The sequence below is a fragment of the Cygnus olor genome, chromosome 7 (genome assembly GCF_009769625.2).
Source record: "Cygnus olor isolate bCygOlo1 chromosome 7, bCygOlo1.pri.v2, whole genome shotgun sequence".
Classification (NCBI taxonomy): Eukaryota; Metazoa; Chordata; class Aves; order Anseriformes; family Anatidae; genus Cygnus; species Cygnus olor.
Window position 1 is genome coordinate 35,459,143 of NC_049175.1, and position 13,520 is coordinate 35,472,662.

Below are 13,520 nucleotides of genomic sequence, written 5' to 3' on the forward strand. Positions count from 1 at the left end.
ATAAAAAGATGGAGAAAATTCCTAATCTGGTCAGTTAGTTACCTGATTTTGTTATACTGATACCATCTTAGGAATTTATGTCTACTTGTCTTATTTCACTTTGTATGCCATATTTATGTATTTTCATAATTATCATTGTCTAACCTTTACAATTGAACTACTTCCATGTGGCCTCTGTGCTACCTAGTTGACTTGCATCACCGTGATTTTAACCTGTAACAGCTGCTGGTTTACTGAGTGTTACATTTCATAGATTCTAATAATAGGTTTTCAATTAAATAGCTGGAGCATGCCTTAAAATGTCACTGACAAAATTAAATACTGAAAACCACCGTATATTATTGCAAAATTCTAAAGGAATAAAAAATAGCCAAATTAATGGTTGCTGCAGCTTTGAATATTTTTCTTCCCAAGAGCTACAATAGTGCAGTCTTGATATAAGTTTGTTTTTTTCCCCCCGTGCAGAAATTGCCTAGCGATTTGATCATTTCCAGAAGCTAAAGTAACCTTGTAAAAACTATAGAGTATTTGTGACCTTTTTGACCAGAGGGAAGCTTAGCATGAATTCCTTAAGATACTCCTTCACAGAGATAATTCCTGATAAAGGCCGTAGAATAATGCACAAAAATATTAAACAGAAGACTCATTTTCTCATAAAGATTCCTTTTCGAGGATTAAAATTCATGAGGGATGGTAATTTAAATAGAAACGGAAAGGGCAGTTCCACTAAAAGATAATCACGGAATAAAACAGCCTGTGAAGATTTTAGTGCACATGGGTTTGGGCTGTGATAGATTTGGTACAATTTCTGCATATCAATGTGATTTCTTCTTAATAACAAGATCTTGCTAGACCTCAGTATTAAGTTGACTTTGTGCTGACAATTTACCCTAGTAAGAGTTATCCTCTATACTTAAAAAATAACGGTGAATCTGCATTTAGTTTGGAAAGGATATATGGATTTTTTTTTTGTATCTTTTTGTAAGTTTTGTTCTATACTTTGTAAAAGACGGATGATTTTGAAACTGTTTTGCGACCTCTTGTTATATGGATACTGATGGAGTGGGTTAATGTTTGACACATCAACACCTGACAAAAAGTTTGCTTATTTTTACTACAGATGACATTTTTTGACTACAAATTCAACTGCTGTCCGGTGATTACTACAAAGACACGATGCAAAACACCTTTTGCTATTTTAGACTGTTGCCGTGTAGCTGGGATTTGGTCATTAAAAGCTCTGTTGATAACACTGCAGCAAAAGAGTCTTGAAGCTGTCTTTGAGCCTAGAGCTCCAGAAGACGTGGCACAACTGATCCTGTCCCTATTAGGATCCCAGTGACAGCAGGCTGCTGAAACCTTTGGGGTAATTGCTCCAGCCTTTCCCAGCCTTCACAGTAGCAGCTAAATGGGTATTTAATTGGCAGTGGAAGCGGTGAACTGATGTGTGCTGCAGGAGGAGGATGCGGTTAATGTTGCTCATCTCATGCAATGGAAGAAATCTGACCTATGTTAGAATTTGTCAAGTTCCTGAGCGTATTTCTTATGGCAGCAACAAGTAAATTTTTGAGGGAAGTGGGGATTCAAATTTATATGTTTCTTTTCCTACTGAATCCTAGAGTAGGAAAGTTTTTAATTTTTTGGGACCTTATATTTTTAAGTGTTTCATTTTTGAACAGTTTCCTATTTATTAAAAAAGGAAAAAGTAACCTGGTTTTCCACTTTTTTTTTTAATTCTAAAAAGTATGTATTCTTTTCAACACTAAGACAGCGTAAGAATAGATTTGGAATATTAGTAAAAAATACATACTTCATATGCAAAATAACTATTTTCAATATCCTCTACTTGAAATGTTTACTAAAAGTATGAGCATTTTTGATCATAAAAAGCAACAAAAATAGCTTAGAGTACATCAATGATTTGTCTTCCACATTGTCTTCAGCTTTTGTGCTAGATCATATTAATATTCTGAGAAGTCATCTTGAGGAGAAGAATTTAATTACAGTGATTGTTTCTGCATTCTAGCTCCTCATCTGCTGTACTTGACACCACAGCAGGTAGCTGGATTGTCAGTAGGGCAACTGATTCATTCCTCTAAGATGTTTCAGTTTAAAAATAGAGGTTTGAAAGACCTCCTAAGTATTTCTTTAATGTCACTGTGTTAAAAATTGGATTGCATTTTTTAAAAGCAAAGCCAATTATGGAAAAGTTAAGGTGTTCTTTTTGAGTTCCTGACTTGCCCCATAAGGGTGTTGGTTACATTTTCTTTGGTGTCCCCCATCTACTGCTTGTGTGAAGGGGCTCACGATGCGGGAGGACAGCGGGTCCAAGCTGGGTAAAAATACTTCTACTAGTATTGTAAAAGCAGGCGGGGAATGTGCTGTGGGTGGGACAGGATGGCCCTCCAGGTCTGAATGCTGACTTTACTGACAGCTGGCTGGGGCCAGCACCCTCAGAGGCGTTCAGGTTTTCAGTGCACCTTGGAAGGTTTAATCTGAGTGCAGAGGCTTTAATTTCTGTTCCTATAGCGTGTTCTTTCTTAACTGTAACTGTATGCAAGGTTTGTCATGCGGTCCTTACAGAGGTGCTGCCTCTATCCTTGCACGTAGAGTTCAGGTTTAAGAGCAGCTTTAGCATCCTCCCTAACGAGATGCTTCATTTTGTTCAGAGGTTCCAGCACTGCAGTATTTGACTTGTGGAGAAGCAGAAGATCCTACAAGGCAATGTGTCTTAGTGGTGGTTTTATCAGCGAATTTCTCTTTTATCCTTTCTGGCTGCTTATCTTGTCATAGTAATTCAGCCTCCTCAGAGTTCCCCGATTTTGCGCTGTCTTCTGGTTTTAGACTTCTTGCCTGCAGCATATATTCTCCTACTGTGTCAAAAAGCTGAGCTGATTTTTGCTAAAACTTCCCCTGGAAACACTGCTTTAGGCGAACGCCCTGCATCGATAGCTTCAGTCCAAATGGCTGTTCTGGTGGGAAATGCTGGGGAGCCGGCTGGTAATGTGTGCGGAGGGAAGCACTTCAAATCTGCATGGCTGCGTGCTTTTCATTTGCAGTGCGTGTAAAGGGTAGAAACTGGAAAGTTCCTTACTTTTAAACCTGCTGGCTAGAAATCAAGTCCTTTAAAAATAAAATAAAATTGTTTTTGAAACAAAAAGAGCATCTCTGATGACAGAGTGCTGTGTTGCAACTTCCCTGTCTGCCCTGAGAAAGAAATTGCATGGGTTGAGCAAACAGGGCAGTAGCATAGGCCTGTGTTAGTTATACGCTTCTAAATACCTGTCTAAAGGAGATATACATAAATTGGGTCCTTCCCCAGCACAAAACAGCATCTTGCTCTTTCCTACTTAGCTGCTAGGGAGAAAAGACGGAGTTGAAGTTTTCCATCCTTTCTCCTTTCACTTCTAGGCAGCTTGGGTGTAATGTATGAATAGGTGCAGGTCTTCTACCTGAATCAGAAACTGAGTAGAGAAACAAGGGGGGAAGTGGTTTTCAGACCTAGACAGCATTTGTACGTTCATTTTAGTTTGTATCTTTAGTTAATAAGTCTTTATACATTTTCATCTGCACTATATTGCCTGACTTTCTGAAATACTTGCTGATAGGTTTCAGAAGGAAATCTAGAAATAAGTTCTCAGAATATTTTATCCCGTTGTACAGAAAAGAGAAGAAATCCCTGGTAGAACGATAATCTGAGTCACATTTATTTTCATCTTACCTGCACCACATGCAAATATGCAGTTGCTTTTCTTTAAGACTCTCTGTAATGGAGGATGATAATTAAGCTGTCAGTATGAATCAAACTCCTGATGGCTTCGTGTCATGCCCACTGATTATCTGTTACTCATTCATTACATAGCACATGGCAAAACGGGTCTCTTGGCTGATAAACTTTAGGAGGCAAACCTCTGCTTTAGAGAAAACTGAAACGTATCCTTTCACCTTGTGCACCTGATTCCGTTCTAGTGAGTAAACTCCAAGTATTTCCTTCTGGAGGAGAAATTCTAGCAGGTATAACCCATCTTTAACAAAGCCTTGAAGCGGTTTTGTCATGTTTGCAGGTTTGACAGTAACGAGCCAACCTGTATTCACCTTATGGAACCATAAACCTTCAAAACAAGTCTGTTAAAGGGGATTTTTTTATGCATGCAGCGAGTCTTCATTTGTGTGTTGCATGAAGACTGAGCAGGTCTGATCTGAAGAAGGTAGACGTGTGCTGTTCGTGTTGAGCAGGACGTATTTGCCCTGTATGTTTTTAAAACCTACCTACTACAAATGTAAAAGTATTTAAAAGCCCGGGTAGTAATGATGTAATGGGTAGTAATTTTACTGATTAAACTACCTAAATTGAATCTGTATCCGATTATCTTCGCTCTAAAATCTCAAAATTGCTTCCTGAATCCGGTTGTTACTGCTATGAAATCAATTTGGCACCTTGAGCTGTTGGACAGGAACTGGAAGTACCTCTAGCTATGTGACAATGAAGCTCGCAACTTGTAGCACTTCACATCTGAGAGCTGCAGCAGCGTCCTGACCAAACTCATCTATTTTTGATTTTAGGCTTGGAAACAGATGTCTGTTGAATTTAAATAATTTAGTGAAGGTAAATTTATTTTCTGTTTTTTAAACTGCTTCTGTGTATGGAGAAAAACCATTTTAATGAAGGCTACCATTTGATCTTGCATTAATGAATGAATAGTTACTCTCATTCAGTAGGAAGGGGGAAGATTAGTATTTTAACCCACCTGTAGATAATACACGCACTGTTCCTGCACGTGTCGCAGTTAGCCGTGTCTTGACCAGTCCGATATGAAAGCCTACAAAGATAAGAACGTGAGGTCATTAAAAAGCAATTTATTTTAACAAGTTTTTGCCTTCTATGATTGCTGTTCATAGAAATAAGAACTTCATTTTTTTAAAAACTTTAGTATTGACCATACCAATCTAGCTATTAGGAAAACAGGATCAAAAATAGCATATTCAGCTTCGCTGAGCCATGAGATGATGCTATTTGGAAAACAGGTGATTAACGATCGGGAGGAGAAAATACCAGATTTATTTCAGTAATACTTTGTACGCTGATGAAGAGGGAAAACAACAAGGAAATGAAGTTAAGTGAGCCTGATTTTTACATAAAGCTTTGGTGTACCACAGTGACGAACCATCACTGTGAATGGAGAGTGTTCCTCTTCTGCAGACGAGGCAGCGCTGCTCTGCTGCTTTCTTGTCTTCTCAAATACATAAGGCTTTTCTAGTTACTGGTGGGCTTACAGAGCATAATAATGTAAAACGGCGTCTGTTTAGTTCCCCCCCCATATCAATGAGATGAAGATTCTTACTGAATCGTCTGAGGATCAGTTGTGGTGATGTCCATGTCTTAAAAGGAAGAACATCCCATTTAAATAACATTCCCCTTATTCACCTAGCCTGCACCTCTCTTTTGTCACCCTTCAGTTTGGGGCATGGTACAGCTCTTAATTTACCTAAGTATTGTCAGGTATGCAAGGATTTTTCTGTACACAGACGGAAATGTCATTAAAATAAACAAATTAAAAAAACAAAATAGCCTGTATATCAGCGCAAATGTTCTTGCATGCAAAAGATTTTAAAATGAAAATTGCTACGTCAGTTTTTACATAGTAGCACTTTCCTTTTTTCTATAGACTTACATATTTAAACTAGAGAATCATTTTAAGTTGTTTTTTTTTCCTGCGGTACCAGGGGCAGCAGTCAGTGGGGTGGATCTACTGCTTTAGTGTGAAGGCGCTTTTTCCTTCTGAAAGCAAAATGCAAGGTAGAGCTCTTGCTGTTCCGGGTTTTTTCTTTTTTTTTTTTTTCCCTTCGCATTTTAAGAGGACTTGGAACGTGGTGGTTTTAAAACCTGATAGCAAGAAATAATTTGGAATTATTTTCGTGTTGAGAAGAACATACTCCAGTTAACTGGACTGCTAAATTTGGACACGTCTACAAAGTCAGATGTGCAAAAGGACTTCTGCAAAGCAGAACTCTGTCTTGCATGCTATTCCCTGGGAGGATGGGGGCACACGATGCTCCTTTATACCTGCGTATACTTGGTTTTCGTTCCTTGGAGGCCCGAAGTACTTTCTGTTTTCAGTTCCCCGTCAAGATCCTCCTGGAGGCACCACTGCATTAAACTTGGGCTTGTAAAATTATTTTTCCAAGCTATTGATCAAATACTAAAAACTGTCGCTGAAAGATCCAGCCCCTGAAGTTTACAGATCAGTTGCTGGAAGCCTTTATTTCCCGCAGACAGGGGCGGCAGTTAATAACCACCCTTGGAGGAACGCAGCACGGGTGCCTGAATGCCTCTGTATAGATAAAGACATAAACGCGCCGTGCTGGGTGCCAGTTTTTTTCATTAGATGTCAGTTGGGACGTTTTTATTTCTCCGTGTAAGCCTGCAAAGTACCTTTAAATATACAGGTAATTAGCTGCTTGGTAGACTAACGACCTCCTGCTCTCCGGCAGTCCGTGCTGTTCTGCACCGCGCTGCTGGTCTGCGCTGCTCACCCCTGGCCGGCCTCTGCTCTCTGTGAGGTGCTTTATCGAGGTTCTCCGAGGCCAGTTACCAGAGCAAACTGTAGCACCCAGGTTATTTATCCCGCCTATACCTGTCCTCCTGGCTCCTCGTGCGGTGAGTGTCGTGATAGGGTGACTATGACGAGTTTTTATTTATTTTACTGGGATACTTGAGAACCACGATTTCAGCCAGGGATGAGGAAGAGGTGAGAATTTCCTCTGTGAAAGAGAGGGGAGGACGAGGAGCGGGGCTGCGTGTGCTGGGGGCAGGCACTGGAGCAGAACAGGACAGCCCCGCGGTGGTGGCATCTCCCAGTGACACCCCGCTCGCTCTGGCACAGGACTTGGGAACTCTTCCCCAAGAAGTCATACGGGATCAGACACCCAAATAAACACGCAGCAGTACGGATAATCATGCAGATGTGGAATCGCTACCCTCTCTGGATGCTCCGTAACGAAGAAGCGTACCTATGGGCACTCTTAGTTCCTGAGGTATCCAACCAGCCTCCACCAGCACCGTGCCCGTCGTAACACAACAAGGTTTTAGTTGTGATAAACTCACCAAAAGTTAGTAGGCTGCTTACCTACTTAGCAAAAGCCACGCTCTATTTGGTCTTAATGTGGACGTGCCAGTTCAGTCACGAACTGTGGTCCTGCTTCCATAACTTACAGTTTTTGTTTATTTATTTTTTAATCTTGTTTTCAGGACTATTATTCAAATTAATTTCTAAAGCATATGATGATCTTTTAATGCTTAAAAACATATTTCTTAATTTATGGTATAAGGCAGGCTCAACCTGATAAAAAATGATCCTTTGGTATCAGTATTAAAAATGATCTGAATTTGATCCCTTTGAAATCCCGATTTCCCAGCTGCCACGTTCAGCACTGCTTGGTTTTAGCCTCACCGTCACCCACAAACTGACCTGTTCACAATTAGCTGTTCCAGTCTCACGGAATTTACGATCAACTGTTCTAAAAGTATCAATTTCCTTCTTGAACCTTCTCAGCTTTTTCAGGGAGGACTTTTCTTTCCAACCCCAGTTCAGGTGATGCTGCCTCTTCAGCCAAGCCTGCACTGTACACGTGGTGGTACAGCACAAATGCAATTACTTAGAAATTAAACTCTTTCTAAAGGAATTCTGTTGTTTTTACCCCAGGGCTTTGGGCTTTCACTTTCTTGTTTTCACATAATTATCTACATAAATGCTTGCATGGAATTTATCTACTTCATGCCAGCAAAGATTTTACCATTAGCACAGTGGTTTTGCACATAGACCTTACACGATGAGGTTGGATTTTAAGTACAAAGTTACTGAAAAATAGAGCAGCTAAAGATTGTTTTCCCGTCAGTGCTAACTGCTAGAAACAGTCTGCGAGCACGGTCTGGGCACTGGGCTCCGATCAATGTTCTGGTTGTGCTTTCTGGACGAGATGGAGTATTTCAAATAAATTCTCTCTCTCGTCTCCCTTTTAAAATAATTTAGAAGAGTTCAGGCTACAGACCAGTAAATTTTTTCTTCATTGGTATAAACTCGTAAGTATTTTTCAATTTGTATTTAAATGTGTCAGCGTGAAGTTTTTCACAAAGATTCCCACTCAAAACTTGTTTGCTTTTTAGTGAACTGGCTGTGGTCTCTCTGAGATCCAAAGCGGCGTGCTTCGCTTTGCACCGAGGGGTGCCTGGGAGCCAGGGGTTCCCCCAAGCTGCGACTCCCGTGGGCAACGTACTTCACGTAACAATAACTCATTGTTAAGCCTTGCAGCTTCATTTCCCGCTTTTAACGTCGTGGTTTTGGGAATGCTGCATTGGTTTACGTGTAAGAAATACTGGATTTCGTAACTTTGGTCGACAGAACTTGTGGCTGTTGAACGACCTGCTTTTGATTTTGCCCTTTTGGCTTACATTGCTTTTGATCTCCCCTCACAAAAATCCAGTAGCTTCATTCTTTGCTACCTTACACCTCGTATTTCTGCTTCCGTACGGATGCGTGCAGATGGGCCTGGTCAGTGCCGTGTACTAGGGGAGGTAGGCGCCGGAGGAGGGATAGATACAGGCTACTGGTACTGCCGTGTCTGCATCCAGTTAGCTGGGTAACCGAGCAGAGGGTTCTTCGTACTCGGTGTTTCACGTGTGGTTGCCAACTCCGCCGCGTATTATTCTCAGGAGGCTTTCATGTTCTTGCATTTCTTTTAGCATTCTCGGCACAACTGGAGCTCAACCTCAATTAACACTTCCAAGTAGGAAAATACGATAATGAAGAGCAGCCGTTTGCTGATATGGACTGGCAGTTACTAATAATAGGCAGGAATTTCAGAGCAGCCTGAAGGAATTACACCTTCAAAATCCCTGTGAAATGCAGAATTTGTGCACCTGCTTGAGGCATCTTTTGAAAATACCAACTGCAACACCTTAAAAACCATCTTTGCATTTGAGTAGGTTTTTGCAAATATAAATTAGAGACCTGACTGAGCTGAGAGAGGGAAGCTTAGGTCTGTATATACTGAATTCCTTCTGTCGTTCAGGAGGTAGCTAGGGAGGGGGCACTAATTCAAGTATCCTGAGCAACTACTGAAAACAAAGAAAATCTTATAAAGTGATTTGGAGGGTAATTCTGTTACATCTGGGCGTCTTCCCTTACCCTCTGGGATGTAGGCAATGCTTCATATTAATGGAGTTACTTAATGGCATGGTTTTACAGAAGTGCCTGCGCTTCGGAGCGCCTTTATGCTCTGCTGGGTATGCTCGTTAGATGAGACTGATGTTCCTCGTGCTTTTATGTACTGCCACCAACAAGGAGGATAAGCAGGCTTCAAGGACTTTTTTGTTGGTGGTGTTTTTATTAAAATACAGTGAAACAAATTCTCTTAAGAAGGCAGCGAGCCTTTGAAGTTGTTCTGAAGTGACAGCTCTGGGCAGCGCTGGGTAGCTGAGGCAGTGTGGGCCTTGGGTCTCCTCGAGTCTGGGTGTAAATGGGGATTGTTTCCATGCCTTGCCTCCTCCTGCTGGGACTATACAGAGCACAGAGAGTTAAACACTCTAACGTTACCTGGGTTTGCAGAATAAGGCCTTAAAAATAAATAGTTTAGTGGTGAACTTTTCAAAACCCGTGTTTCCTACTGCTAAGCACTGAAGAGTAATGTGGCTGATAACCAGGCTTCGGGAGGGAATTATCCATCCTTGTTATTAACATAATTCGGCTTCTGGCAGAATAAGATGACTTCACGATGTTCTGTGCACTGTAGTTGTCTTTATGACGCGAATGGCTGTGTTCTAGCTGTGTAGATACAGGAAGATCACTCGATAGGTTTGGCAGGTAAAACTAAGCCCTGCTTAGCCACAGTCTTAGTCTAACCCAGAAAAGATGTGGCATTGTATCGGGATGGAAAGCCGCCTCCTATAAACACACTTCTATCAGCAAAATCCTGTTTCTGCTGGATTAACAGCTGCCTCTGGTTCCCCGAAGAAGCCGCGTTCAGAGCAGGAGATACACGCACGGATACTGCACGTGGGGTCGGCATTAAGCTCACGGAAAGCTGTTCTGGGAAGTCACTGGCCCAGTGGATCCGCAGAAAAACTGACATAGCCTTACTGTTGCCGTGTTTTCATTATGCGGAAAACCACCAGTTAACAGCTGTCATTTATAGGTGACAGCGGTACAGCCAAAAAATCAATAAATCAAGAAGAGCGGTGTTGAGCTCAGAGCAATTGACACGATTGACTTGCTGCTTAAACATTTAGTTTGCCTACATCTGGATGCAAACACTGAATTGTTCCATTTCAGGTGTTACGGTTTTTCTCCTCTGCTTTCACCTGAAGCTTTAATTACTTTATTTTTTTTTTCCTCTGGAGTTTTTTTGACCTTACTCGCTTCCCTAGTACAAGCCTTGGGGGCGTCCTGGGCTGTGCCTCCCAGTAACCACGCCTGTGTGGGAGAGGATCTGCGCACACAGCGGTGTGATGAGCAGCGTAGAGTCCTTGGAGCACTCAGAGCAGCTAGAGAAAGAGGTGCTTTCGTGTGCCCTCCCTCAGGTTTGGCTGTCTTATGTGGAATTTAATTGCATTTAAAATAGACTGAGTGTTACAGCCATGAGCAGAAGCAACTCTTTGCCGGTGCTGTGCTTTGCAGCACCCCGAAAGGGCTGCGAGCTGCCTGGTACCTCCAGTGCTATCGGCACCACCCAGCCAGGAGCTGTTGCCTGAATTTTTAGCAAAGTCATGTGGACTTGTAGTGTGGATTTGCCTTCGTGGTGGGGCTTTCCCATCCTGGTCTGAAGCTGTCAGCACGGCTTTCCTTGGGACCACCGAGATACCTGGCAGCTGCAGCAAAGCTCCGTGCCTGTGCACTGGAGCTCACGTGCAGAGATGGGAAGGGACAGAGCTCAAGCAGAAGCTGTTCTGGCTCTGGGGTATGTTGGGAGTCTGGGGGTACGCACGTGCAGACCCAAGCACCAGCAGCTAAATGCCGCGATCCGAATGGCACGGTGCACGGGGCACCTGGGTGCGACGTTACCTTCTCCTTCCTGGCACAGATTCCGTGATGGCCAGCACCAACGGGGTAGTTTTCTTTGGGTAGTCACTAGGTGGGGATTAGCCGAACCTTAACGAGTCCAATTTTCCTCTCCGAGAGGCCAGCAGCAGCCCCGAGCTGCAGGAGCGTGGGGGGCAGCGCGCGGAGGGGCGGCCGCGGCACGGCACCGCCGGAGGCTGCCATCAGCGGGCTGGGGACGGGCAGGGTCGTCCTGCTGGGTACCAGTACGTTTGCACGTTAAAAACAGAGCCAAAGCGACGAAAAAAAGGCAAAAGAAACTACGCACAAATTCACTAACTCATTTTTGAAAGTTGTTTTTAACTGACGGTGGAGGATGGAAGTGGAAATTCTGTGATGCTCTAATAGCAGAATCATTTTCCCGATTTTTTTCCATATCTTTCTTGTTATTACAGGGCTCATATTATTCATTCGGTCTCTGAAAGTACTTTGAAACGTACCGGAGCTCAATGGTGAGATTTTTTAGGCTGTTTCCAAGACAGTAGTTTGTTGTTTTTTACTGAATCCTGACAGTTGGAAGCAGATGACTAATTTTCTTTTTGAGGTATTTGCACTGTGGGCGTATGGCATAACTCCCAAGACAGCAATTCAAGTGCTTTCACCCCGTAAATACATTTTTATATTGTACTCAGGTTAGTTAGGGAGTGAGGGTTTAAAAAAAAAAAAAACAAAAAACACAACAAAAAGCAACCAACATATTTCAGTAGGGCTGCCTAGTGATTAAAACCCAACCAAACAAAACAAGCCAACAAAAAAAACCCACAACCTTGTGAATCAAAAGAATTAAAAGGTATTTCAAGTGAAATCAGAAAATCTTGTAGGCATTATGAGTGTTTGAGGTCTAGCATCTGTCTTGAATACGTTAGTGCCTCTGTCATATCACCAAAAAATGAGAAGGATAATTAAAATGTCAGCAGTTTGTGTATCAAAAATTCAGGGAATTTGTTTGCTCTGGCTGAGTAGCAACTGTATCGCTGGCTGGCAGCCCTCTGGGGGAGCGCTTGGTTATCTGTCACACAGCTTACTCCGTAGTTACACCCCGAGGTCTGGGTTTGCCCCTTGCGCTGTGGTTTGCTCCAGACCTCAGCGTCGTCATTTGGATGCTGCGAGGCTTCTGAACCCGGTGTGCTGCAGCCCCCCTTTCATTGCAGTTTCGTTCCTATTCCAAGTCCCTGTTGCTCTCCCACCCCCAAATCCGCCTTATTGTAAAATGAACGTCTTCTGCACGTAACTTCTGGGGCTCGCGGGGCTGATCTTTGTGCAAGCCCGTGCTGTGCTCGTGCCCTCGCACCTCCCTAGGTGCCAGGCTCCTGCCAGGCTCAGGCTTTTACACGAAGAAGGACACAACCGTGCAGTGTTTCTATAAGGGTGGGAATGTAGGAGAAGCAAGAAGTCAGGTATTTTTTCATAATTTCAAGGCAATTGAAATTTCGGTGCAAGCTCAAATACTTTGTGCGAAAGAAATATATGAGCCTGTGCCCGGTTAGGGTCGTAACTGTTACCGGCCACACTGTGCAAACCTCAGAGCCGGTGTAAAATCCCAAGTGCTGCACAGTGGCATAAAATTAGGAAGACGGAGTACAGTTGCTGGCCGGTGTTCTTGCTGTTGGGGTGGTGCTTTCAAGGTTAGTACTTGCAAGAAGGAAAAACAGAAGGAAGGCCCTTGGAAGTAGGTCTCTGCGGGCCTCGGTACTTTGTTTTCTCATGTCCCTAAATGACGGTTTGGTTTCCCTGCGGTGCAGGAGAATCGGTGGAGAAGCAGCCCTGCATCTGCTAGAGCTCTGTACACAGATGCTCACAAGTTTTTTCTGAGCTCGTGTAGATGGCAGTGAAGGGAACACATCTCCTCGTTTACCAAAGCGATGTCCGAAGTCATGCCAGGTTGAAGTATTCTGGAGTGCAGATTGCCTTGGTAATGTCAAGATACCTGTGCTCATCTCTGCAGTGCAGTTTGGCTGAGTTACGTGACCATGCTCAGATTCTCTCTCATCTTCTTACCGATAACCAAGAGGAAACAAATAGTAGAATACCCGATCTAATGGTCTGTTCTCTTCTAGTTTATTCGTGCAACAAGTGACGTGGTGAAAAACACCCCTATCATCCTGCTGCCCAAATGCTGTTAATAAAGAGGGCCAGGCACGGCTTGGGGTGTTGGGAGAGGCTTCCAGCAGCCTGCAGAAGGGCACTTTGCTTTCACAGCTGCCCTGGGACCCAGCTGATCCCTATCCCGCTGCTGAGAGGCAGAAATGAACGATCACAATAAGCTGCTGCAGAAAATCTATGAACTGTAATCTGTGAAAGTGCTCCTTTTCTAAGTGTTTGCATATAACATGGACAAATGGCTCGGTGAGTGGGAAGAATAACCTAGTACTGCCTGCAGGCAGCAAATGCGTGCCCACGTTGGGCTGTGCCGTATATCTTAAATCA

At 43.1% G+C, this 13,520-nt stretch overlaps 2 protein-coding genes across 5 annotated transcripts in view; one reads left to right on the forward strand and one right to left on the reverse strand.

The window, feature by feature from the left end:
- DOCK1 (dedicator of cytokinesis 1) overlaps positions 1–13,520 on the forward strand; it is a 283,861-nt gene that overhangs the window by 97,294 nt on the left and 173,047 nt on the right. The gene's annotated exons all lie outside the window — the stretch shown is intronic.
- The window catches only part of INSYN2A (inhibitory synaptic factor 2A), a 49,331-nt gene that overhangs the window by 12,414 nt on the left and 23,397 nt on the right, over positions 1–13,520 (reverse strand). The window contains exon 3 of the mRNA XM_040563061.1: positions 4,749–4,820. Coding sequence (XP_040418995.1) covers positions 4,749–4,820 — 72 coding nt within the window. The remainder of the gene's footprint in view (positions 1–4,748; positions 4,821–13,520) is intronic.